The sequence below is a fragment of the Peromyscus leucopus genome, chromosome 9 (assembly GCF_004664715.2).
Source record: "Peromyscus leucopus breed LL Stock chromosome 9, UCI_PerLeu_2.1, whole genome shotgun sequence".
Classification (NCBI taxonomy): domain Eukaryota; kingdom Metazoa; phylum Chordata; class Mammalia; order Rodentia; family Cricetidae; genus Peromyscus; species Peromyscus leucopus.
Genome location: NC_051070.1, coordinates 80137896 through 80165621, shown reverse-complemented (window position 1 = coordinate 80165621; position 27726 = coordinate 80137896). Strand labels below are relative to the sequence as shown.

General features: G+C 43.8%; 1 protein-coding gene across 1 annotated transcript in view; it reads left to right on the top strand.

Moving 5' to 3' along the window:
* The window catches only part of Lrmda (leucine rich melanocyte differentiation associated), a 1025541-nt gene that overhangs the window by 814603 nt on the left and 183212 nt on the right, over positions 1-27726 (top strand). The window contains exon 6 of the mRNA XM_028879789.2: positions 23054-23144. Within this exon, the coding sequence (XP_028735622.1) occupies positions 23054-23144 (91 nt within the window). The remainder of the gene's footprint in view (positions 1-23053; positions 23145-27726) is intronic.

Here is a 27726-nt window from a genome sequence, read left to right as displayed (position 1 = left end):
AAACAGAAAGCAAAGACCCAAACCTCCGGCAGAGCCTAATTTCTTATACTCTGTCATGCTTGGCGAAAAGTATTCGGTAAGACCCAGCTTAGACAAACGACTCCCTTAACAGTAGAAATAACCTTTTGTTTAATTAGAAAATAGGAGGTATATGGAACAGTAAAAATGGTTACTGCTGCCTTCCGTCACTGCTTACTAAATAGGATCGCGCTGGAGATAATGGTAAGCGTTATTTATTTGTGCAATAGCACACACTTAGTAATCGTTCATGTTGGGAGTTATCCTGTATGGATATCGTGCAGAATTTGTTTCCTCTGATTCTAAGGAAGAAAATAGCATGCTCTTTACTAAAAATGACCAGGGCCTCCTGTTTCATGGGTCCAATCCCATGAGATGAGGATCACTCTGAAACACATCACACTAGTTTTGGTCTCCTGCCGGGCAGGGGATGGGTGCAGAGCAGGAAGGGTGGAGATGTCACTGGATTTCAGAGTGCAGGCTCCAGTTGTGAGACTGTATGCAATTGGGGTCAGCAGCTAGATGTAATGCATTGCATGTACTGCACATATGACAGCTCATACTTGGTTACCTGTGTGTGTGTGTGTGTGTGTGTGTGTGTGCATGAATGCATGTCAGTACTAGCTGTCTTCTTCTATAGTGCTCTACCTTATTTTTTTGAGACAGGGTCTCTCACTAAGCCTGCAGCTCTTTTATTCAGCCAGGCTGGCTGGCCAGAGAATTCCAGGGACCCGCCTATCTCTACCTCCAACCAGCTTTGCGGTTAGAGATGCTTACTTGCTATGCTGGCTTTGACCTTGGTGCTGTGGATCCAAACCCAGTTCCCCATGCTTGCACAGTAAGCAATGAACCCACCCAGTCATTTTCCCAGTCCCATCTCACACTTGGTTTCTTTTGGAGAGCACAGGGGAGTTCCATTTTTACATTTTTATTGTGTTTTCAAGAGTAGATGCTCCATTTCCTGCCTTCTAGAAAAATTGTGTGCAGCTTGTGATGTTGGATGATTTATTTTTTATTATGGCTGTCTAAGGATTTATTCCTCCTGACTCTGGTGAGTGTGAGATATTTCCCCAGATCCTGGACTAGCTAGCAGCAGGCTTGAATCAACTGGAGAAATCTGTAGAACTCTGTATACAGGTGTTTTACCTGATCTTCTTCCTCTTAAAGTCCTAAAGAACCCTTTCTAGAAGGTTTTTCCATTGGGCTACCTTTCTAAAAATATAGGTAGTATGTCAGAAGGAAAAATCACAACAAAAACTCCCTTTCTTCACACAATTCATTTGAAGCTTCGGAATCCCTGCAAATCCCCAGTCTCCTTTTGCAGGCTGGTTCCCACTCTCTAGCTTTCCTCATCGCCCCCCTCAAAGGGAGAAAAAAGCGTTTCTCCCAAGGACTGATAAGTCGTTGGCCGATGCTTAGCAACTGCATTCCTGTGCTCTAAGTAGCTGCACGCCCCTTTGATGTGTCTGTCAGGGCAGATTTATTTTGTTTTAGCACATTGTCTACTTGTCCAGATGTATCGGGAGATAAAAAGGAGTCATGTTTACACTCCTCTCTCTCTCTCTCTCTCTCTCTCTCTCTCTCTCTCTCTCTCTCTCTCTCTCTCTCTCTCTGAGAAGTAATTAAATGGTGGTTTTGATGAGTCTTGGGGAGTTCTAGTTGAAGGAAACAGGAATTGGCTTGAGTCAGGGAAAAAAGGAAACCTCCTTCGGCAGCATGAACACCTGACTTCGTCAGAAAAATAAAGCCTGGGCACCAGCTGGCTTGATTCCGGGAAGCTGGGGGCGGCTGTGTTCTGAGTCTTTTGTCCCCTTTCTGTCCAAGTTCAACCCAAACGGAGCAGTGTTCCTCCAGCACTCATGTTTCTGGCACTGTGTATTTGTGAAACTTCTCTGTTGTACACGGGCATGCAAAGTAGGCCTGAACTCGATTCCTTCCCTCCATCCTCTCTCCCCTGACGCCTTCTTTCTCCCGTCCTCTCCCTCTCCTGTTCCTTCTCCTTTGTTCCTCTTTCTCCCCTCTCTCCGTCTCTGTGCTTTTTCCTCTTCCATCCCTCATTTCTTCCATGTCAAGATCTCCCCTCTGTCACTGTTGGAAGAGGCTCATCTCTGTGAGCTTGTTGTCACTTGAAGCTAATACAGTCACTTGGCTCCGGGTGCTTCTGTATAAACACAGCTTCCCTTCCCAGGGGCCTCATTCCCCATGGGGTGGGGTTGCCCCTTCACCTTTCTTGGCTGACCTGGCTTTCTTAATGTTCACATTTCGTGACACCGTTCTGCGTTCTGTTAATGACCTGCTCTGAACAGAACAGGACATTTAGTATTGCCGAAGCCGGGCCAGGCAGCAGCTTCCACGCAGACTCTAATCGGCTGCATGGCCAGCTCTAGATTTACATCCCCAATAGATTACACTACAGCTCCCCCTTCTGCTGACTGAGCTGCTCAACACGGAGCGCTGCCTCACATCCAGGTTTCATCCATAATGACAGCCCTTAGGACCCCTTCTCTCCTGTCTTTAGAGGATCAGGACAGTGACTAATGGATGCTTCCCTGCACTCTTTCAGTCTTCATTTGGATTAAACTTTTTATGACGCATTCATCAAAAAAAATCACAGGTTGCAGGAGCGAGAGCGGAATCTTAACAAAAGGCAGGCCCAATTAGGGGCCTGTGTGCTGCCTCGCTTCCTGTGGGAAGCTGGGTTTCCTCCTGCAGGAGCCCCCCAAGCCCAGCCTGATGACTCTAAGTGCATCATGGAAGCTACAAGCTCTGGTTTGTTTCTATCTCTTGTGGATCAGACTGAACCCCAGGAAGGAAGTTTCCTTTTGTTCTAAACAACCTCTGGATGACTCCTTTTGGCAAAGTGTGTGCTGTAACTTAAGCCCTTGAATACAGCAAGAATCAACAGGGCTCTGCTTGAGAAGAGCCTGTACATGAGGAGCTGTGGGCAGAGTGCCCTGTGTGTGCCCTCCATGAGCATCGGGGGTCTAAAGGAGATGTTTCCTTTACAGTGTGGACAGTGACTGGGAAGTCTGATATGAACGTTTTGTTACTTTGAACCCTTGAGACTGAAGAGTGCTGTTAGTTTAGCATTAAAGAAATTTATTTTACCATCTGACAAGAATTTATTGAGAAATTGCTATGAGTCAGTTTTTGAGAATTGTGGGACCTATTGTGTAAAGTGTTTGCTGTCTCATGGAGGACCAGGGCTAAGGCAGAATGTGCTGGAGAGAAAGGGTCAGGGAGAGGGATTATACTGGGAAGATCTCTAGAGGCGGCAGACTGAGCACCTGAGGGAACGGGAAGGCCACCAGACAGGTTCTGGCTTGCCAAATAAGGGGAACAAGGCAAGAGTCAGGCCTGAGAAGCAGGAGAGGCTGTGGCCTGAGGCCTTGTTGGCCATGTTTAAAGCTTGAAACTCAGGCCAAACATTACACGCTGCTTTAAACAGAAAAGCAACTTTGTCAGATTTCTGTTTTAAGGGAACATTCTAAGGATTATCACTTCAGCCAGGACGTTTACGGGGCTAGGCCAAGAATTCAGTCCTCTCTGTTGTTTGCCTGTTTCCTGAGACAGAATTTCTTGTGTCCTAGGCTAGGCTCAAACTCACTATGTAGCCATGATGGTTTGGAATTTCTCATCCTCCTGTATCAACCTCTCAAGTGCTGGAATGATGGGCATGTACCACCACACCAGGTTTTAGTGCTGGAGATGGAACTCCAGGTCTCGTGCATGCCAGGAAAGTTGCTCTGCTGACTGAGCTCCATTCCCTAGCCGCAGACTGAGTTCTCTCTGAGCAAGTTCACCCCAGTCGCTGAACTGTGGGCGACTGGTGAAGGAAGGCAAGTGTGGAAGAGCGGCTTGTGGAGAAAATACAGTGGAATTAGTTTCCTGCGGACCAGAGCCAGGGCCCGTAGTCCCCAAATAAATCTTTTCAGTGTCCTTTTTCTCTTGGTCTGTTGCCACCACGCAGGCTTCCCACCCCCCTTATATTTCCCGCCACTGTGTCACCAGCCTCTCTGGACAACAGAGTGTGCAGTTGCAGGCTAAACCCGTCAGCTTGATGAAGGGTGCCTTGGGTTTCCGTGGCCATGTTTACCTTTCCAAACCTGAGTGTGAATGAAAGGGAAAGAACATACGGGTCCTCCCTGTCTTGTAGCTACAGCAAAATGCAGTCGAGACAGTAGAATCAGGTCAGGAAAAGTATTTAAGAATGGTTTTTCTGAATGGAAAAGTGATCGGAAGAAAATGACTTCCAAACCCCACCCCTCCTCTCCTTGGTTTCCTTCCTCCCTTCTCTCCTTCTCTCTCATTTATGTTTGATGGCGAGTCTCCCTTAAGCACCACATACATCCTAGAATGGAATTGCTCAAAAGGGGGGCTTCCAAGCCTCCAACTGTCCCAGGGTGTATTCCAGATCTGAAGACTGGAGAGGCACATGGTGGTGTTGCTTTAGGAAATACAGCTTTGAAACACCGGTCCATTTTCCTTTGGCCACAGGAAGAATGAAGTTGCAGGAATGAGCAGACATGCTGCCCGGCCGACTTCATTGTGTTGCGAATTGGTCCTTTCCCAAGCTGGAGTTAGCTCCTTGGATCTGGTCTATCTCAAGGAAATAGCTTTACACATACATGTTTAGATGAATGAAAGTTTGAGAGTCAACAACTCTTGATAGTATGGAACAAATCAAGACTGCCTCTTTCCAGAACGCTCCCCCCGCCCCACACACCATTTTGGAGCCTGTCCTGGACATCTCTCTGTAGACCAGGCTGGCCTCAACCTCACATAGAATGCTTTTTTGTGCATTTGTGATCAATTATCAGATCATTTAGGGGAAAAAAGAGAACGCACTAACAATTGAAGTGAAAAACATAGTTTGAAGGCTATTTTCAAGCAACTCTTTATCTTTGAAACCATTTGCTAGATTCTGTTCCACGGGAAGAACAAGATTGAGTACTAAAAAGCCATGGTGTAAAAGTAAATGCTTGATGTTATAGAGCCTTTATCCAGAAGAGTGGAGTCCTTATCTAGGGAAGTTCACAAATTAGGGACCGATATTACTCTTACAAAGCGTGGCTGTGTTTGCAGTCAGCACCTGTGTCTCTGCCCTCCCCCATGCAATCAATACTTATGCACATATCCTCCTATTTTGTGGTCCTTTGAAAGTTCCAGACCTGAATATCAAGCTGCATGCGGCTACTTCAGAGTTTAGCTGTCCCAGTGTAGACAGGCCATGTGGGTAGCTCTCGCATAGGACGGTGTAGCAGCCTAATCAGACGTTGGGGTGTGGTCCTGTGGTTGATATATTGTACACCCCAATAAAACTTATCTGGAGGTCAGCAAACAGAACAGCCACTAGATTTGACATAGAGGCCAGACAGTGATGGCACACATGCCTTTAATTCTCTCACTCGAGTGGGATCTCTGTGAGTTCAAGGCCATACTGGGAACAGAGCCAGGCATGGTGGCACACACCTTTAATCCCAGCACTTGAAATCTCATGTCTTTGTTTGGGAAGGACACCCACCTTTAATGCCAGGAAGTGATGACAGGAAGCAGAAAGGTATATAAGGTGTGAGGACTAGGACCTAGAAAGTTTTAAGCAATTCAACTAAGACCCTTTTGGGTGAGGACTCAGAGGCTCTTGGGCTGAGGATTTCCTAGAAGGCTTTTAAGCAGTTCAGCTGAGATCCGTTCCAGTGAGGACTCAGAGGCTTTCAGTCTGAGGATTCGTGGAAACAGGATCGGCTGAGGAGTTGGCAAGGTGAAGTTGGCTGTGACTTGTTCTGTTTCTCTGATCTTTCAGCGTTCACCCCAATATCTGGCCCTGGGATTTTTTTTTTTTATTAATAAGACTGTTTAGAAATTTGTGTTACATTGCCCACCCTGGGTTGCCATAGAAGAAACTGCTAAATTCCTAAACCATGCCTGTTTCCTTCGAGTCTTTACCAGGATATACATGCCATATTTTGTAAGGGGTCCAGCATCTGCTAGGATCCCAGTTTCAACTCCTCCCTTATACATGCCAAGATCATCAGGGACTCTTCTGAGTGTCCCAGGACCTGTGGTCCTTGGCCACAAAGACTTTAATCAATGGCCCTGGGTTTGGAGTTCAATCAGAGGATGTATCCTTGAATCTCTTTAAGAAAGGCTGGAGAGGTAGGAGGAGGGTGTGTCTGGGGGGCAGAATGACAGGGACATGCCTTTGAGAATGGAGTACTTTAGAAACCATTTCCCTAGACATTTGAAGTTGATGTTGATTATTTTTTTTATATACAAAAAAGGGACTTTGCTGAATGTCGCCCCCACCCCACCCCCAAGGGAGTTCCCTGGGCTGTTCTTTCCCATTGTCATGTGTTCTGTTGTGGTATCTGTCCCTAGTGTGGACAGAATGACATCGCTGACTCGCTCCAGGGACGCATGTAGAAGCTGCTCAGTGCCTGCCAGTTACCCATTAAACCCTGCGTGGAATGTCGGACTGACGTAAAATAAGCTGAGCTGAATTTCAGTGTGTGTGTGTGTGTGTGTGTGTGTGTGTGTGTGTATGTGTGTGTGTGCATGCTTGAATGTGTGCGTGTAGAGACTCAGTTCTTAACCCATTTGGTCTTTCTCATGTTGAGTTAAGCAGCTACTCTCCCTCCCTTCCTCCTTCTGTTTCCTTTAAATGACTATTTCCATTTTAAATCTGCTATGAGCTCCCCAAGTGTATTCAAGAAGAATTGTGTGCTAAAGCTGTTTGTGACTGAGAGCCTGGGAAGTATAAAATTGTGCAAGAGCTATGGGGAAGTATTTTCTGGGCATGGAAGACTGAAGACTGGCCTATTATACAACGGATTCTCTGTGGTCCAAATATGACAATAAGATGCCTTCAATGTCTGGGCTGCAGGAAGGGACTTGAAAGCCTTATGTAAAAGGCAGTCTGCTGTCGAAGGGGAACTTGCTCTTCTGGCCTCTTTGGTGTTCATTACACTAGATTCTGAACAGTTCGATGTACCTCTAGGGAACCACTGTATCACCCTCTCCTAATCATCTGTATCCTGAGGCAGGGCAGTCACTACTCCCGGTCATGTGATCGAATCTCACTGGATGGAGCAGGGCTTAGTTTCTCAGAGATGGGCATGCAACTCAAACAGACCATGGATTCCCAGATTTTCCTGGGAACTAATTTCCTTGAGGCATGTTGAATTGGAGTTCACTGACTATGACCCAAACAGTGGTCTTTTCTCTCCTGGGTTGCTGGACATGGGAGTCCGTGTAACCTACTCTGGATAGATGGTAAATAGTTGCCATGGTGACACAGTCATCCACAGTTCTTAAGTATGTGTAACTTCTATTTCTGTACTATGAAAAAAACAAAAACAAAAACTATTAGTCAGTCTCTCTACAGAACTTCCAAAGTGCCAAACAAAAACCTTCTGCATTCACCTCCTTTCTTTAAGGACGTGCTCCTGGATCTGAATGTTGGTTTTCAGTAATTCTTTCATCCTTCATGTTAATTCTTTCCATGCATCAGTCCTGGCCCTCTGGTCCTGACAGATAGGAAGGGATGGACAGCTACCTGGCCCTCAAAGGCACTGCTATTCTCCTCCCTGTGTTTCTTCCGTCTCTGGAAACGACTCCCTGCTAAGTGACTGGAGATGGCACCTTTGCTCCAGCCAGGGACAATGGTGGCTTTCTCCTTTCCTCGCCTTCCCTGAGGGTATATCCGACACAGCCAACATGTCCTCTCCTGTTCCTTTTCCCCACACCATCTCCCCACCGCTGTGTCTGAACCTGCAAGCCACGGCTTCAATTGAGACATAGGAAGGAAAACATATATGATTTCTAAGTCACTGGGCCTGAGGATGCACACATGGGGACTGAAGAGCACGAGTGTGTGTGGGGGGCTTCTGTACCAGTCCCAAACCCTGCAGTCCAACAAATCAATTCTGCCTTCAGAGAATTGTGAAGTGCCCTCCACCGCCTTGTGATTCTGTTTGTGTAAAGTCTTGGGGTCTTTGATCAAAGAATGGCCTTTCAGGCCAGGCCCTAATCCTCCCTGCCTTAAGGTGTTTAAATGTTTTTTTTTTTTTTTTTTTAAGTTGATAACAGCTGGGATTTAAGTTTGCCTCTGCCCAGCTTTTGTTTTGAAAGGACTTCTATTATCCGTGGCTTCCCTTTTGGAGGCCAGGATGGATCATTGGGTAAACTGAAAAGGGAAAGAGGATATGGGAGGAAATGGGCGGGGACTCTGAATTAATCTTCTGAGGAAGAATGTTTGATCAGTGGGGAGGATGGAACCTCTGAGGCTGACAGCAGGCACCTTTGGGAGGCGGGTGTGATTGGCACCTTTGAAGCCTCCTCGGGAGCCAGAGTCCAGTGGGTCGGAGCTTCCTCTGTCTGTGGGTGGTGGCAATAATAATGTCGCAGCTCAGAGGATTAATTGCAGACAAGCAGCAGGATTATGAGGGGGTCTCCTGGGCACTAAAGGAATACTTCGAGGCAAGCCTCTGATCTGTCGGCCTTGGAGGAAATTAGCAGGAGCCGACTTTTTTTTTTTTTTTTTTCAGGGCATTTAGGATATTAAAGTGAAATGTAAAGAGGATATTGAAATAGGGAGATAGCGCAAAGAACGCTGTTCCCCAAAGACAGTGTCCCCCTGCTGCTGTTGGGAGTGTACAAAGTTTAACACATTTACACAGACAGCACCTTGGTTATGGTGAAGCCAAGGGATTTGTACTTATCATGCAACAAGTTACAGAAGGCGGACTGGCTTCGCTGTGCTACCCGAGTTTGTGGGTGAGGCATGTTTCCCCTCCTCTGCTGGGTTTCACAGTGTCCTGGCAACGAGGCTCCGGGTATAATTTTAAAACAAGTCAGGGCAGTACTGATGCCCTATCTACATTAGCTATCTATTGTATATTTTACTTCTTACCCTAGTGGTTCCAGTCGGGATGCTGCCGATAAATCCTGTGTTACCATTAAAGAGGCCATTCATCACGCGTCCTAATGTGATTAATCAAGATACACCACAGTCCCCTTAAAATGAGATCATTTTGATAAATCATGTATGACATGAAAAGACTTTATTCCTTTTAAGTGCAATTTAGACTGTAATTTTTTCCCTCATTCATGATTCATGGGAGAAACATGGATAAAATTCCCGTGCACAGTTACACCTTATCTACAGCCATAACTCAAAACTGCTTTTAGATGAAAATTCAGGGTCCTATTCACCAAAGCTGAATGCCAGCTCATTATTTTCTGGCGTTCAGTAGTCCAAAAATAATGTCCGCGCATTAAACAGCATTCTCAAAAGAAGAAAGTTGGAATTGGCGAGGCACCAGGCCCATCAATTATACTCTGTCATCTTTAATAAGGAAGATACATCAGATGTCCTCTTGGAGAATCTGTCAGAATCTCAGCCTTCTCCGCCCCAATTTAGAATGATCTGGAAACAAAAATGGTGGCAGCAGAAAAGTCAAGATTCCAGCTGCCTTGCAGGACTAGTCCTCTGTTGCTTAAGGCTCAAGAGAGTTGTGTTTTGTTTTCCTCCCTCTGGGGTGGTGCTTGCTTTCTTTCCTGTACCTTTCCTCATTTCAGAAGTGAGCGCCCCATTCCATGAGGTCTGGGTTCTGGGCCTGCGTTGCTCGGTCTGCGATACAGCACCTACCCGCAGCTGTCACAATAATTTGGGGAACGATATTCATAAACCTCCAATAGAAAAATAATTTGAAAATGTGCCTTCTGGTGAGATCCATCACATTTAAGGTCACATTTTTGGTTAAAAGGCAGACACTGATCCTATTCATCAAACTGAAAAATGGCTTGTTTCCCACTGCAACGCTGAAATAAACTCTGGGGGAATGTGCAGTCCCGCTGGCGTGTGCTCACAGAGGAAGCCAAGGGGAAAGGCAGCTCTGTTTAGTTTGGACACGGGAAGTCAACAGAGTTTCAGGCCTTTCTTAAAACAGGGACTCGAGAAGGTTGGTGGAAACAAACACGAGCAATTAGAAGAAGTTCATTTGCCTTATTCAGAGATGGAATATTTGAAGGATCTGGGGGGGGGGGTCTCAGAATGATAGATCCACTTGCATATTTTCAGCACTGATCCCTATGAATAAGGACTTAACCATGGTGTGGCATGATTCCCCTGCTGTTCCTGGGGATGTGTTTTGAGGAGTAAAGTGAAGCACACAGCATACACGTATCCTTTTCAGAGCTACAGCACACAGCAAAGATGAGTACAAACATCAGTACAAAACTATTTGTACCGACGGTCTCCATGACTTAACTAGTCAGTCACTGACATCAAAGAGCCTTTGTACCTTAGTCATTGCTTTTTTTTTTTTTTTTTTTTCTGATTTGGTCTGGTTATTTTCACTGTACCTAGTTCTGAGTCATAGAGGGATTTCTGTGGAAGTGGACAGTGTACTTGGAACCCTCCCACCATAGCCTCTTGTTACCCCCTTTCTCACCTCCTTCCTCCCCTTGGTCCTGTTTATTCTCCTAGTTAGTTTCACTTCCTCTTCCGTATCATCTGTACATATATGGCTGTCTGCATCTGCACGAACTCTGTGATCCACAAAGGAGGGAAAACATGTCTGTCTTTCTGAGACTACTTCAGTTTCGTCCATTTGCCCATTAATGATCTAACCTCCTTCTGTTTGACGGCTTAAAAAGTTCCGTGTGAGGCCGGGCGTTGGTGGCGCACACCTTTAATCCCAGCACTCGGGAGGCAGAGCCAGGCAGATGATCTCTGTGAGTTCGAGGCCAGCCTGGGCTACCAAGTGAGCTCCAGGAAAGGCGCAAAGCTACACAGAGAAACCCTGTCTCGAAAAACCAAAAAAAAAAAAAAAAGTTCCGTGTGTGTGCACTCCATGCTCCCGTTCTCTCTTCTTTGTTGTTGGACAGCTAGACTGTCTCCATAACCTAGCTACTGTGAGTAGTGCCACAGCAAGCGTCGATGTGTATCTGTCTAATAAGTTTTAGAGAGTCACATTTATTTATGTCTATGGCTGTGTATGTTCATGCATGTGTCTGTACATGTACTGTGGTGTACATGTGGAGGTCAGAAGACAACTTCCAGCATGTGGGTCCCTGTGGACATTGAACTCAGTTTGTTAGGCTTGGCAGCCGGAGTCTTTATCCACCAACACCCACTGTGATGTTTCTTTTTCTTTTCTTTTTTTTTTTTTTTTTTTTTTTTTTGACATAGATCTGTCTCATTGTATAGTTAGGACTGGCTTTGAACTTTTAACCACGCCCCTTCTATCAATTTACCAAAGTTGGGTTTGCAGGCAAGAACTACTACACCCAGTTATTATTCATTCACATTTAAATGGAACCTTTAAGATTCTCCCCCCTAATATAAAGATTGGATTTAAAATATAAGGTGAGGGCTAGAAAGATGGCTCCGTGGAGGAGAGCACTTGCTGCTCTGGGAAAGGTTCCTCCTTCATTTCTGGAACCTCCCTCTGGAGCTTACAACCATGGACAATTCCAGCTTTGAGAGATCAAAGTTCTCTCCTTCCCTCCTTGGACACACATGGCATACATTCACACACACACACACACACACACACACACACACAAATAAAAAAAATAAATCTTTTACAAATAGACTAAAGGGCCTTTTAGGCTGTCCTTACCTTGTTTAGATTTGTTTCCTATTGATAGCTTTCTTTTATTGTAAGGAATCTGCATTTGAAAGGTTTGAATGTATCTCATTTAAAAAGCTTCCTAGAGGCTCAAGAGAGATGGCTTAGTGGTTAAGAGCACTTACTGCCCTTGCAGAGGGTCTGAGTTCAGTTCCCAGCACCCACATGGCTGCTCACACTACATGTAACTCCAATTCCAGGGGCTTTGATGCCCTCTTCTGGCCTCTATAGGCTCCTACTCATACATGGTTCACATAAACTCATGAAGACATGCACACATACACAAATAAATAAGTACACAAATCAATATTTAAAAATAAATTGGTTAGAAGTTTTCTAGCTGTAATTACTTTAGAGTTAAACCTCTAAAGAATGAAGTCTGAAATATAAATGTGTTTAAATCTCAGAAAACTGACAATGAAATGTTTTCCTCCTCTAATGCCATGTTCATATCACCCTAATTTACTACCACAGTTATATTTTCCAAGAGAGCTTTGAATACAGCACACAATTATTTCATGCAAGGTTCAGAGGGTTGCCTCATTAAGCTTGCAGAGAATTAGGCCCCTTGTGATCCCAGAAACATTCTTGCATTGATCCACCATTAGAACAGCTCTTTTGAATTGTCTCAAGTTTATCAGGAGATATAAAAATCTGAGCAGAATATGCAGGGCAAGATGACCTGGTCCCCAAACATCAGAGCCAGCTATGGCCTGTCCTCAGGACTGTTCTGCCACCTGTTGGCTTTGCTTATGCATAGCAGAGCACTGGTGTCATTCACAGAGGCACAGAGCCTTCCGTGACCTCTGCCCCTGAGAGAAAAGGAGAGGCCTTTGAGGGTTCCAACTGCCCGACTTCCACCATCACTCACTGCCTTGGCCACATGGTCCTTCTGTAATGCTGAAAATATATGGCCAAGCACATTAAGGGCAGTACAAGTCCTTCCCTTCTTCTGGATTATTTCAGTTTCCTGTCATAAGGAAACCCAAGAAGACGTGTCCTCAGCGGATTGCATGTGACAGCGTCTGCTTCTATCTCAGGAATCTGAGGCATGATGGATAAACTGTCAGCTTTGAAGGATGATGTTTTCTCCATATTTCCATTATGAACCGGGCTGTCATCTCCTAATAAATTTCGTGCATTGGTATCAATTTATTTTTACAAGCAGAAGGTCTGATGTATTTGGGAAGGCTCTGACAGCAGATCTGGCCCAGCCTGACAGAGCTGGCTTCACCTCATTTTGGAAAACTACTTTGGTTCCAAGGACAGAACTTGACCCTCAGCCCTTGAAAAGAAGGGGGAAAAATAAAAATAAAAACCTCTGTGAGAGGAAGAGAGACACATGAGGCAAGTTCCTTCTTCTAAGCCAAAATAAATCATGCCTGTAGGACTACCATGACATAATATTATTTCTACGACAGCCCTACAAAGCCAGATGGGAAATGCCATTGCTGGTGACTGGCTGGAGATGGTTAAAACCTTGCGGTTAGGCAGTGTATCTGTAGACCAAGTTTGATTGCCAGGTTGTGGGGGTGGGTCTCACTAATTTTACTCTCAGAAGAACTCCAGGTATACTTTGCTGTTCAATAAGTGAGAAGTAAAGTAGATGCATGGAGTAAGTGTTTCCGCAAGACCCTGTGACTTACGTGAAGGATGAGAAAAAGCTGTGTGTGTTTGTCTCTTAGAAATCGTTGAGTCTAGTTGTAGGGGTACAAAGTCAGAGAAACAAACAAACAAACAACACAAAGGTGGTATTTCACAAGTGGTAGTGGAGATCAGTGCCTCTTTCTTTGACACCGACTTTCCTTGGGAAGAGTATACCCGGCATTTCACTAGTCCAGGCAGTGGCCGTTGGAGGCAAACTGCCTGGATGTGAGCCTCAGCTCTGGCACTTAAGGTAACTCAAGAACCTAAGTGAGGTCTTGGTTAAATTTCCTAATTTGGCTGGTTTTCAGCTTCCTCATCTATAAAACCAAATTGGGAGTTATAACTGCAGGGAGACTGAATATAACTGCTGGAGACTGAATGAATTAATACTTGGAAAGTGCTGAACACAGTTTCAGGCACAGAGTACCCAGAAATATTTACTATATCTTGGCTTCTCCCTCCTGCTCCTGCTTATAACTATTTTATCATTGTATTTTACTGTCAAGAAAACTATGACCTAAAGAATTTAAGTAAAAAGCCTAAAATCACACAGCCAAATGGACCCTAGCTCTAAATCTTGCAACACTGAGCAGAGACAATGTAGAAGACCGTATGCAAGCTTTGGTTAAGTCCAAGGTAGAATCCTTGAAGCTTAATTAGTTGTATTATTGTTGTTGTTGTTGTTTTCTTTCCAATATGCTTTCTATCTTACTGGATAAAAGTTGTATATAATGGTATAGGAGTGAATGCTTAGCAACAAGGCCTCTGTGTAAAATGTCTGAGTATCTCATACGTATACATACATGTATTATATTGTAATTTATCTAACAGATAGATGTAACACAGCTGGTAGAAGTTAAGTATCTAATATTCTACTGTAATTTTTGTACAGCTACTTGATTCTCTCAGCTGCTCTGAATGATTTGGGCCCAACTCTGGTATCTGCTGCCTCTATCTGTGGTTGTAATTGATAACAAGAGTGGCCCGACAGGCATGCAGCTTGCTGTTTAGTCCTTTATCTTAATGAGCACATCGCAGCGTTACTCATTCATCAATGCCAGCCGCTACTTTACCAAGTTGGAAATGGCTTTTGGGTATCAGATGGCTATTTCTTCAGATTTTTTGTATTATTCATAACTAATGGATATAGATACAGCACCTTATTGTGTTTAACCTGTGTTGTTAATATCTCCTCCATTGCCTTCTTAAATTTAGGAAAGCAGCAGGCCGGTACATCAAACCCTAATCTGCACCATGTGCAGTTTTTCCCTTCCAAGGCTGTCGTGCTAACTCACACTGAGCCACCAAAGTGATGCCACTGGGGAACTGGGAAGAGAGAGACTATCAGATAGCTACAACAGGCCCAGATAAGTTCAAGAGCATAAGTAATAGTAAAATGTTGTGGTAGAATTAGGAAGTGATGAATTTTTCCGTGTTACCTTAGCTGTTAAGATAAAGTATTCAGTTGCAGGTAAATGAAAATTTAAGTTTAAATATCTGTTTCACAGTGGCCCCAAAACATTTGTGAAAACTTGCCATTTCCTTGTATGAGTTGTCAAAGGCTGAGTCCAGCAAACCATTTTGTATTATCCTCCAAGTCCAGACAGATCTGAAGTACTCCTATGCCTTCATAGTGCTGTTAATCATTTTATTGTCAGATAAGATGGCAGTTTTATCTATCTCTATATAAAACTGTTGCCTTTTGCATAGATTGAACTGTAGCTCTCTACAAATATAGTGCTTGCTTTCCTATACATACCAAGTAAACCCAGGGGGGATGTCTTTTCAGGCACCTTTGAGTATCAGGTTCACTGTAGAGTGCTGTTGTCCAGCCCTGGAAATCAGAATGTGTTGCTCAAACTTCCAAACTCTTCATGTGCCATCTGGGTGCTATTTGGTAAATAGTCTGCCCCATCTTTAATCTCAGTTGTCTTATCTGTAAAATGGTTGTAAGAGGTGCACTGCATCCTGCGCTATAGAGAGACAGATGAAAGAATGTCTATAAAATGCCTGGCACATAACTACTCTCAAGAAATATGATATGCATACCACATGAAGGCTCCAGTTTCTGTGTATTACACAAATGAGATCAGCAGCAAGAATTAACAAGCTGCAGTACTGACCACTGCTCCCTCTTACTTTTTTGGGTAGGTTATGGTTGGTTCTAAGTAGGATGTTCTCCTTTTATTAAAATCACCCACCCTATTAATGAATTCCTCTTTATTGATAATCCTTTCTCAGTGCTTTGAGGGGTTGCCTTTGTAGGCGCTATAGGACATTCACTGTTAATTTAGGACCTGGCTTCCAAAACTGTAAGCTCCAGAGTTCTACACGAGACTGTAGCAAACGGGCCAGTGGCCAGTGATGGAGGTGGAGCAGGACATTAGCCCGGAGGGAGGGGCTCATACTCTCTGAAGGTTCCCTCCAAGAAAGGGTGTAGGTACGGGGGAACAGTTTAGTTTGGGGTCAGTCCAACTTATTCTCTCTCCCTAGGATTTACTTGCGAGCCACATTGCCTTGGATGGGTTCCATATTTTATTTGTCTCAGTTTTCAAAATTTTCAAAGGAGGTTAATCACAGGATACAACGTGCACATCAGAAAGCCAGATAGTTCAAAAACTCCTAGTATGTGCTGAAGAAATGCCAGCCCCCATGTCACACTTTGTCCTCCTGCTTTCCAGTCTGTCTTCTCCAGCTCTGACTCCTAACGTGCTTCTTCTGTTAAGATGCTTGGCTTACAAGTGCAGGGATGTACAGAATACACATTTAAACAAACCTGAACACAATGTCTCAGACTTGAAGCTCTATCACTGGGGACTCGAGTAGCAGACCCCTCAGGCTTCCCGGCCAGCCAGATCAGCCTCCAAGGTGAGTTCCAAGCCAGTGAACAGTAGTCCTCTCTCTTCAAAAACCTCCGGATGGTATCCAAAGAACACCAGAGGTTGTTTTTCTGGCTTCTACACGTAGTGTGCATTTCTGTCTCCTTTGTACTTACAATATTTTTGTTGTTCATCATAAGAAAATTTGCTGGTTTTTTGTTATCTAATATTTAGATTTTTTTTTCATTTTTTTATTCATTTGAATAAGCAGCTGCTAAACATGTTTTGGAAGATGGAAAAGTTCTTTCTGATTCTCATTCTATGAGTTGATTAAGAAGCAGCTCACAAAAACCCAGAGCCACCATCCATTCCTCCCTTTCAGGATCTGTTCTCCTACCACCCTTGCTCTCCATAAATATTTGTGAACTGCTGTTCCCAGCCAGATGCCCTCTGGGGTTACGGGCAGAACTAAAGCCCCTGTAGATGAGCTAGAATCAACTGGAATGCTTCAGGCAGTTAGCTTCAAAGGGCTTTCATTCTCTAGAGAGGCCTTTGACACAGTCACCCTCCTGCTCTTCCCTGCCCACTTCTGACCTGGACCGCTCTCCTCACCCTCTCTCAGCTAAGTGTCCGGATTCTGCCGGATTCTTCCCTCCCTCTTGGTTTTTCAGTCCTGAGTTAAAATCTAATCCCTACCTAATGGTTTTTTTCCACTCCTTTACTTGATTTCTGTTGTTGGTATAACCTAACTGTTCCTCATCTCAAAGCAGTCAATGATCCCCATCCCATGCATGGTGGTGTCCCTTGTAAACAAGGCTGGAAGCTTCAGCCTTCAGGATGGCTCTTCACTTCTGTGACATGTCCCTTTGATCCTGATCTTCCTATTCTTACCTGTGTGGGCTAAACTACAATGACAATATAGAGCAGTGGTTCTCAACTTTCTAATGCTGTGACCCTTTAATACCCTTCCTCACGTTGTGGTGACCCCCAACCATAAAATTACTTGTTGCTCCATCATAACTGTAATTTTGCTCCTGTTATGAATCATAATGTAAATATCTGATATTCAGGATATCTGATATGTGACCCCCCCCGGGGTCATGACCCACAGGTTGAGAACTGCTAAACTATAGCCTTATCTTTGACTTTAAAGTATCATATTTAGTCAACCATCATGCCTTGGCTTTCTCTTGTTTTCCTGGGAGTAAGTTGAGTACAAGGACTAAGAGCATACAGTTCATTTCAGAAAGTCAGTATCAGTACTTTTGAAAGCTCGCTCGTAGCATGAATAAGAAACATGTACAGACATGATTGTAGTTGCCATGTGTGGCTGTCAAACTAGAGTATTTATGAGAGTCCTGGTAGGAGCTGATGACTCTTCATGACCTGTATTAATCATGGTATAATTTTTTTGATATGCCAGGAATATAACTGCATTCCTCATCTTGTTTTTCTTGATATCTTGAGCACAGGCCTGGCCTCCAGTAGATGATTGCTAAATATTTGATAACTAAACGATCATTGCTTTTTTCTTTGGAGAAGAAAACTAAATGTTTTTAGAGGAGTCAGCTTTCTGCTGTGGTTTCAGGGAATGAATTGTGATGAGAAGTGAAGATTACTTCTACTTGAAAGAGGCTGACAAATTTCCCAGCCCCGGGATCACTTTATGTGGCTTATGATTTAGGGGTGAGTGAGCATACCAAAGAACTCCACTTGAGCTGAGTGATGGGGGATGAGCTGTGGAGCTGTGGTCTTCTATGGTATTTTGTGAAAAATAGTCAGAGATTTGTGGCTATTAAACAAGTTTGGAGCTGCCCCCTCCTTGTTCTGGAGCCTGCAAAATCTCTGCTCCTGTACTCGGCATGGCATTCCCTGTGTGTACCATGATGGTCACGAATGCCTGCCCTGAGCTGCAGCTGTCACAGTGCTCATTGGGAAGGGTCTTGAATGTCACATAGTCACCCAAGCACTTTCGTTTCCTGTGGTCACTGTTGGAGATCCTCACTCTATAAGTCTCTCCTAGAATGTTCTGGGCTTTGACTGAACCTTTTCCAACAGAGTTCTCAAAGCTCCAGCCTCCCTCCTGTACACACTGATGACATAGCCGGCCACTCTGTGGTATGGTCAAGGGGGAGGTTTTTCTTGTAGATATGAGAGAGAGAGAACAGCCAGGGGCATCTAGAAGAGTCCAGAGCAGAGGTAGAAAAGTAGTAGGCTGAATATGGCCAGCGAACTGGACCAGGCTGGGTGAGAAGCAGGAGCAGAGCAGAGAGAGAAGGGGAGGGAGAGTGGCGGAGGGGTAGGAGATGAAGACAGAGACAACAAGAGAGTGAATGGCTGAAATAGCAGAGTTATAAGGAGAATGAGTAGCTGAGGGGAGGGAAGTCCATGAGCTGGAAAAGTTGAGGGTAGGAGAGGAGGTGAGAAGGACTAGGGTGCTAACATAGATTCCGAAATGTGTAACTGGTACTTGCCATACTGAGGGAGCCGGCATGGGCTTTGGTATGCTAAGAAACCACAGGTTGTCATTTGTCCTTTCTGCTGGTGATTAGGGAAATGGGCCCTTTTAGTGGAGGGGGAACCTGCCTGGCAAGGTCCTGAGGAATGCTGGCCTTTGTTTGACTGCCCAAATTTGGGAAAATGGAGCTTCCTTTGGACCTGACACCTCTTGCTTGATGGAAATTGCCTTCTGCAATGTGTTAGTGCCCATTAACCATTACTGCTGTGATTTTTAAAATGTTGTTAGCGACTCTCCTATTGTGAATGGGTGAATGAACACTCAAGGGACCCTCCCTGTGCATGAGTAGATCTTCAGCGAGTCTCCTGCAAGGCTGGGACAAACACCTCAAGCCTTGGAATCTGGAACACATCTTTGCCATTACTCAATTTTTTTTTTTTGTTCATTCTATGGGTCATATTCAGCAGCTTTATGAGAAGTACAAATGAGATATATTTGTCACAATCACAACCTGAGATGACATTAGTCTACATTATACAAGAGCTAGGACATCACAATAGAAGACTGCATGGACTAGGAATGGGAGTCTTTATATTGTTAGTTTTCATGTTTAATTTTTAAAAATTTCAAAAGTATGGAAAGGATTAAACATTAAGGGTACAGATAGCCACCATTTAAAAGGTGTCATTTTTTAGTATGTTGAAGTCTCTGTGTCAAACCTATTCTTTGATCAATAGAAATAACTAGCACACATACTGAATTAACTCCAGTCTAATTACTGTGCCCCTTGGCAGAGGCAAGGACTTTCATAACTTTCATATGTATCTGCTATAATTTTGAGATTTTTTGCACATTAGGAAATCAAATGGGCACATAAGGATATAGGTAAAAACCATGCAACATTTATCATTTGGCCACTTGCACTTTCATTCTATAGAAATTTTTAGGCTTATCTGAATTAAGATATTTTAAACCAGGCTTATTGCTTTTAAACACTGTTAGCCTTTCATATAAATATATGCTATTTCATTGACTCCTTATTGACAGTTAAGTTATTTCAGCGTTTTCTGCTAGAAATAATGCACCAATAAAAGTCGTCTCACGTTTCTATTTGTAGATGTGTGGGTGAAATTTTCTCTAGCTTATGAATCTTATATTTTTATTTGTGTGTGCGTACAAGTGGGCAAATGTGAACATGTGGAGGTAATAGGACAACCCCAGGTGTCATCCTCAGGAATGCCATCCACCTCTCTAAGTCACTTGAACCAGCAACATGTTCCCCTTGGCAGGGCTGAGAGATCAGCTTTCATGTTCTTCTCTGTGCTCTAACATGAGGAAATGAAGTCTGATGATACCATGGCTGGCAGAATCACATTCTGTCTTAGCTCTTGTGGCCTGTTAGCAAATCTGATGAAATTCTCTCTTGATTATTGACTGTGTGGGTCCTCTTCTCTGAAACCCCTGGCATTTCCTTTGTCTATTGTCTCCTAGTATGTATTTTTGTTGACTGGAGGACATTCTTCATGTATCTTGAATACTAATATTTTATTGTAGACATGGCAAATATCCTCTAACAGGAGATAAAAGTAAAATGTGAAGCTACAAATCTCTGCCATCGGCACTTAGGAAAACTGGCAAGGAATCAAAGGTTGGAGGATCTTTATGGTCCTGGAGATTCAGGCTTGTCCAGATTTCCTTGTTCTTACCATAGGCATTTCTTCTTAATACACATAAAAGAAAACATGTACATGTTGCCTACTTATGCCTCTTTTAGCTCATATTCAAGTTGCTATGTGTGTGTTGCCTCAAGTCCAAGGTGAGTTCTCTACCCTTTGGCAGATAGTGTGCAAAGGGAAGGGATTTTCTTGTCTGTTTCTTTCATATGCTAACCTGGCTTTTATGAGTTGTGTTTCTGAGGATAAGATGTGGAGAACACATGTGTGCATCACACTGAAAAGGCCCAGTGGTTTTAATTTTGATAAAAGCCAAGCTGAAGAACAGGTAGTTGGAATCTTGATTTGTTGAGTCTCCTGAAACACTGAGCTACATAAATCCCACCAAAAAAGCCTAGTAATTAAGTGCTGGACATTGTATGACAGCTACAAAACTCTTGTCCTCTCTACAATTGAAAACAAGACTAAGTCTCTTTCCTCTCAGCTACAGAACTCTGATGTCTTGTACAGTCAGAGGTATTTGCTGAAAGGTAGTGTGTCTTCCAGTTTTTTTAGGAACAGCTGTTCATCACATCATCAACAACAGCCAAAATCCAAGTTTAAAAATTCCATACCACAGCACTCCTATTGGGTTGGGAGTCCATGTTTTATTTATTTATTTTTAAGGATGAGGTGCCGCAGAAACACCGGTGAAAAGAGTCTGGGGTACCTTTGGAGGAAGTGTGCTGGACGGTCCCCATCCTATCCCTTTATCTGTCCTTCAGCAAGCACAGAAAGGCCTCCATGTTTAGAACACTGTTGCTGTGTTTCAAGTATCATGTCGGCCACAGTAGACCTCAGTGGCCAAACGAAGAGACAACTGGCAGATGTAGGATTTGGATTTTAATTAATTTTCTGTCTCATCCACATACTTGCAGCATGCCAAGTGTTCAGGGGTGGGGTGTAGCAAGCCCTTTAAGAACACTTTCCTCTGTGGCCACACTTTTCTCTGTCTGGTTCCAATACACTGGGGCCAAGCTTTAAATGCCCTGTGTGTTCATTATGCTTGCCTTTCAGCTGGAGGGGACAAGTGTTCCCTCAAATCTGAGCCCGCTGAGGGACAGAGCTTCTAATTTTGCTCTGTTCAGACCTCTCTCTGTAAGTCTGCCCTGAAAGCTGCTTAATCAAACACCTCAAATGTCAGAAATGAAGTTTAAAGGGTCTTCGTGGCAAGCAGGTCTAATCTGCCCTTAGTTCGGATTCCCGTAGCACAGGTAATCTCTTTGCAGAGAAGGCCCCGCTTCTAGCAGGGTAAACATACCCCATAGAATGGATTTCTTCTTCTGGAAAGAAAAATGAGGCATTAATGAAATTTATTTTTTCACGGGGCTTTTGGAAAGGTTGAAAGCTTAGGATTTCACTTCTAGCAGATGTTCTTTTTTCGGATATTAAAAAAAAAAAAAGTTGCATTTAATTTAGAAATCTCAGTTAAGTATAATGGTGATGCTTTGTGTCAAAGTAACCAGGCTCTTCAGGGGACATGTTGGCCATTGGTACCATTGCACATAAACTCCAAAGCTGTCATAATTTCTCTCTGCCTAGCTCACAAGGATATAGAGTTCAGGAAAGGGTTAACACCACAGGCACAAGCTACCCTCTACACAGTTTCCCACAGGATAACTAGCCACAGTTATTTGTTACCATCAAAAAGCTGCTGATGTACAATTAGACACAAAATAAAACGAAACAGAATGCCGTCCTATATGTCATCTTCTTTGGGGAATCTGAATGATTTTCCCCCCTAAATCAATGAGAACATTGGGCTTCCTTACCAAACATAGGTGAAGGGTTGCTTACAGGAGCCTGGGAAAGCCCCGCCCCCTCCAAACAGCTACATCGGTGCCCATTTCCACTCTGTCATAGAGGTTGCCCTCATGGAGACTATCATGGAGTCTGACTTTCTCTTAACCTTCCAGCTTATGATGCCTCATTGCTAACCCTCATACATACTGAGCATCCCTAGTCTAAAACATCTAAAATCCCACAAGCTGCACACCCAAACCTTTTGAACACTAACCTGATGCCACAAGTGGAAGCTTCTCCTGGCCTCACAGAAGAAAATGCAGGCACACTAAGTCTACTATATGGCATGCTTGTAGGCTCTGTGTATAAGATGTTCAGGGAATAAAATAATATCATGTTCAGATTTGGGTCTCATCTTCAGTGTACCTCATTATGTATCTACACATATGCCAAACAGTGAAGTATGAAATAGTCTATATTGAAATATTGAATTTATATTCCCAATTCAAACTCCAGAGGGATTTCTCCAGGGTGGATATTATGCTTAACCCACAGCCCAGATGCAGAGTCATAGATTTTACTTTCTTCCGCCTCTGTGCCACTAGGTCCACATAAGCCAGTCCTGATTCCCTGGTCTATGCTATCTCATCCTCAGTGATGGCCATAGAAGTCTGCTTACAGCCCACATTCACTGCCCCGATTTCTGGGAGCGTGCCTGGAGCAGGATTAGTCTACAGCACGTCCTGCCTTCAGCCCCTACTTTCTCCTCCTCTCCTTTCAGCTCTGCATAACAACAATGATGACTGCAACATCATCAACAAATCCTCTATCTCGAAGCACCCCAAAATGCTGTATCCGCCTATGGTCATGCTAACTAGAATTCTATCTCAACAGGTAGAGGAAGGCCCAAGTGGATCCCATTCTCCAAACTCACATCCCAGTGAAATATGTTTAGTAATCAAGGGCCCGTGGGTGGCATTTGGTGTTTCTCCATGGTGACATTTTGCTTTTTCCTTGCAGGCTTCCAGTGGGGATGATGCTGCCTCTCCCGAGGACCACCTCCAGTACACACCCTTGCCTTCTGCGTCCAGAGAGCTCACCAGTCACCGAGGTAGGAACTCAGCCTTCTGTTGCTGTCAGTGAGTGTAACCTGGATACTTGGCTGGGCAGAGCTCTGGAGCTCTGTGGTCCTTACTGTGCCTGTCCTATGACAAGGAGCCTAGTGATTTTTTTTAGGCTTTGGATGGGAAATCTGTACTGTCAAGCCTAAAGATTTTAACCCAGATAAGCAGGGGAGACATAGAAACCCATGGTATAATTTTGTGACCTCCCGCTTTAAACAGAAAGATTATAGTATTTAACAATTACTTATAAGACCATTCCATGCAGTAACAGTCATGGAGAGACACTGGGAAACCCAGTAGTATTTGTTAAAATAGCAATGTGTGGAAATGTGAGAGTTGAAATGTGTAATTTCAAAGAGAGTAAACTCTATATTACATCTCAAAGGAACTTCGGTTTGCCTGGCAACTTCCAAAAGAACCTTGATTTCTGCTGGCTTCTCTGGTCCTGAAAACATAATTTGGTTTGTGTGATTCTTCTAGTATTGAAATCCTTTTGCATCTCTGACATGTTCATTCAAAAGCAAGCAGAATCTTGACATAGAATATCGTTTGAAAAAGTCTTGTCCCTTAACCAGCTTCTGGGCCCAAGGAATATGTCACTGGCTGAGCTGGAACTGCTGAGGGCAAGAAGAGGCCATGTGGTCTGATGTGTTTACTGGTATATCCTTCCGTGATCAGATCTCTGTTTCTTAACTGCGAATTGTCTTTCAAGGTTAAATAAGGGCAGGCTTAGAAGAGGGACACTGCACGCTTTAAACACAGCTTCCTCCAGTGTAAAAATCCCATAGGGGTCACTGAACAGGTACCTGCTCTCTTGGTCATCTTCATGACACAGTATGGGTAGAATAAAAGGCTTTGGAAGAGCTTCAAAAGTGGTGGCAGCTTATGAGCTGTATGACTGGGACATTAATAGTCTGCAGGAAGTGATTAAGAGAGTCACGTCAAGCTTCAGGAATCTGTGACTTGTACTTGGATGGATTGGCTGGTATATGGGTATCAGTGGAACTCTCACTCCTATATGTGACTTTTGACCTCATTATAGTTCAGCTGTGATTTTCTTCATCAAGTGTCAGCTTTTGGAAAGTCAGTTTTGCTCAGTCGGGTGGACTAGGTGCCAGGATATGGCTGTCCCAGGGGAATGAACAAGTCTCTCCAGTGGATGCTCTCCTGACGGTCTGGAACACTTCTCTTGGGACTCTTGGGTGGGAATGCCCAAGGAAAAAACAATATTAGATGAAAGAGTAACGGAGTTAACACTACTACAAGGAATAATGCAGACACTCTAAAATCGGCTTCAGGTTTTCACCAGTATATTGTTTTTTGGCACTGTGTTAAGGATAATTGCACTCTATAGGCTGTTGAGTAATTTTGAATGGAGTCTGAAGTCTCCAAGACCCCAAGTCCACATACAAAGATCATATCTGCCAATGGTATTTAGATTTCATAGTAGGAGGGTCTCATGAGATGACTGGGGTTCCTCAAGAATGAGTCACAAGTCATCTGTTAATTTAGTAGTAAAATGTAAGCTTTGGGGGGAATAAAGGAAGGTGTGTGTATGTGTGCGTGCATATGCACATGTGTGTATGTATGTGTATATATGTATATGTGTGTGTATATGTGTCTGTGTTGTGATGTTGGGGACCAAACCTAGGGGTCCTACATACAGGCAAATATTTTAATCATGAGCTACATCTCCAGTCCAAGTTTTAGGGATAGTTTTAGTAACATTTGATATGTGCAAAAATTACTAAGATAGACTATACACCAATACTCCTGGATGACATCACAGCCTAAAAAAATGGGAGAAATAGAAAATGCTAAAGGGATCTAACAAACGATACCCCAGTTTTACTGAGGAATAGCCCCATATATTTAATGTCCTTGTTGCTTGGTCCTCTGAACTCCTGGGCTCAAAAGTTGCGTGTTGAAAATAGGACTGTGTCATGTAACAGTATTCTCTGGGTGCATAGTCACAAGAAGACAGAGAGAGCCAAAGCAGCTCCTGAAGGCTGGCTGTGGTTTTAGTGTTTAGCTAAGGAGATGGCACAACCACTATGCTTCCTCTTGGCCTGAATTACATATAACCACGTGGAGAAAGCCATTGGTGTTTTGGTACCCAAAATGAAATGACTTAATGCCATGCTGTTTTTACATTTAAGGCTATCATTCTAAGTGTTCGTTATTATAAGTTAGCAAAGCATTCGAATGTTAGTCATTAATTCCTTAGTGGAAATGGCTTGTGAGACCTGTGCTGAGAACCTCCGTGCACAGGATGGAGGCAAACTATGTCAGTCCTGCCAGAATTCTTCCAAATGCCTGATCTACAGTGTCCGAACTGGTACTTGAAAACAGTTTGATCCACCCAGTTCCCAATCTATTTCGCTTCCGCATCAACAACTGCAACAACCGGCAGAGAGGCGTTTATGTTCATGTGCAAATTGCTGCCTTCCTATGCCCGTTCCATTTCCACTTGTCCTTTTCTGTAATTTCCAATGTCGATTTTGATGGGCCCAGGATCCACGGCTCAAGATTGGTAGCAAAACGTGAAGAAAAACTGAGCCGAGGTGGATGGTCAGGAGGTGGGGGACTGGGCTGTTCTGTTTGTTACTTCTATGGATACCATCTATCATAGGAGTAGGCATATGCAGAACTTTCCACTTCCTGCTTGAAACTTGCTGCTTTGAGCTGCATTGATTGCGGTTTTCTCTCTTTTGAAAGCCCTTAGCACATTTCTTTCCAGCTCTTGCTCATGTGATTGTTTATCTTCTACTTTCTGTGAGAGCCGTCCTCCTCTCTCTCTCTCTCTCTCTCTCTCTCTCTCTCTCTCTCTCTCTCTCTCTGTGTGTGTGTGTGTGTGTGTGTGTGTGTGTGTTAAACTCCCAGGTAAAAGCCCTGTGAGAGGCAAGGCTAGCTCTCTTCCCTCCTTTCTAACAAAGACTCCTTCCTTAGTTCTTGAGTTATCAGGTTAAACGCTATGTCTCCAGGGCGTGGGCGGGGCTTCTCTGATTCTACTGTCTACATTCCTGTTTGGTTAGTTTTCTATAGATACCAGCTTTTGTGGGGAGTAGAGAATGCTGTTCCTACTTTCTTGCATCTCTACCTACAACGCCTAGCATGGGGCCATAATGCTCACCATATATTTGTCTGGGTTTGGGTCATTATCCTGCAAAGGATATGTGTTCAAAGCTGGATCACTAACCTGTGACCCTTTTAGGAGTTGTGGAGCCTCTAAGTGGTGGGGCTTATTAGGAGGAAAGCACATCATGGAGGGCGTGCCTGCAAGGAGGGGATATTGAGGCCACAGTTCTTCCTCCTCTTCTCTTTTGCTTTTTGCTACAAGGTGAGGGCCTTCTTCATGTGTACCTGCTATGACATGATATGATGGTTTGTGCTTTGTATCGGCCAGCCAAACATGGACCGAGGTCCCCCAAACTGTAAGCCAAAATAATTATGTCAGGTATCTGTTACCATAATAGAAAGTTGACTCCCCTCGCCGGGCGGTGGTGGCGCACGCCTTTAATCCCAGCACTCGGGAGGCAGAGGCAGGCGGATCTCTGTGAGTTCGAGGCCAGCCTGGGCTACCAAGTGAGTTCCAGGAAAGGCGCAAAGCTACACAAGAGAAACCCTGTCTCGAAAAACCAAAAAAAAAAAAAAAAAAAAAAAAAACAAACCAAAAAAAAAAAAAAAAAGAAAAAAGAAAGTTGACTCCCCTCAATAAAAACTGAGTCATGAAACCTAGGGGAAGAGTCAGTGTCTTCAATAGCTCTGTGAGATGACAAGGGTGGGCCCAGTCAGTGGAAAGGCTGGCCTTGTTCACCTCCACCCTCAACCATGCTGCCATCAGAAGCTCAAAGGAACGAGGATGGGAGACATTTATCTGCTGACTCATTGCCAGAGTCCATTTAACCACCAAGCATAACTTCCAAGTGGATGATTATTTTAATAATATTATTTTATTATCATATTAAATAATACAATATTATCTAATACAGTGTTTGCCAAACATTGATGTTTTAGTAGTAGGGAGGGGGATGGGGTGAATTGAAGGAACTAACACAATTATTTTCTTGGAACAGATGCTCTCAAAGCAGAGGCTTCATTCTCAGAATGATTCAGGTTCTGGAATATGTAGGAGTGTAGGATGCTCACCTCTTATTTCTCTCAGAGCACTGCCCTAGACTTCAGGGTATTGTTGGGGTATGGGGGATAATCATTGAGCTATATATCCTTGACCTCTGCTGTTACCTGCCAGAAACCTAGGTTTAGTGTCCTCATTGAGTACCACGTTATGAAGATTACCGACCCATTTGTTAGATAAAGGTTTCTTGAAATAAGTTATGTGGACAGGATACATTCTAGCACAACAGTCATTGCCAATCTAAGTGGTAGCTATCAGAAGTAGAATCCACATGAATATAGAGTAGACTGTTGTGTCTTGTGGGGAACCATTTCTATTTAAATCAAAGACCATGTTGTTCTCAATCTGCTCTTACAACATATGGGAGTAAGTGGACATTTCCATCCCCATTAAACAAGAGTATGCCAAGAACTATTACAGGTTGACCAGAG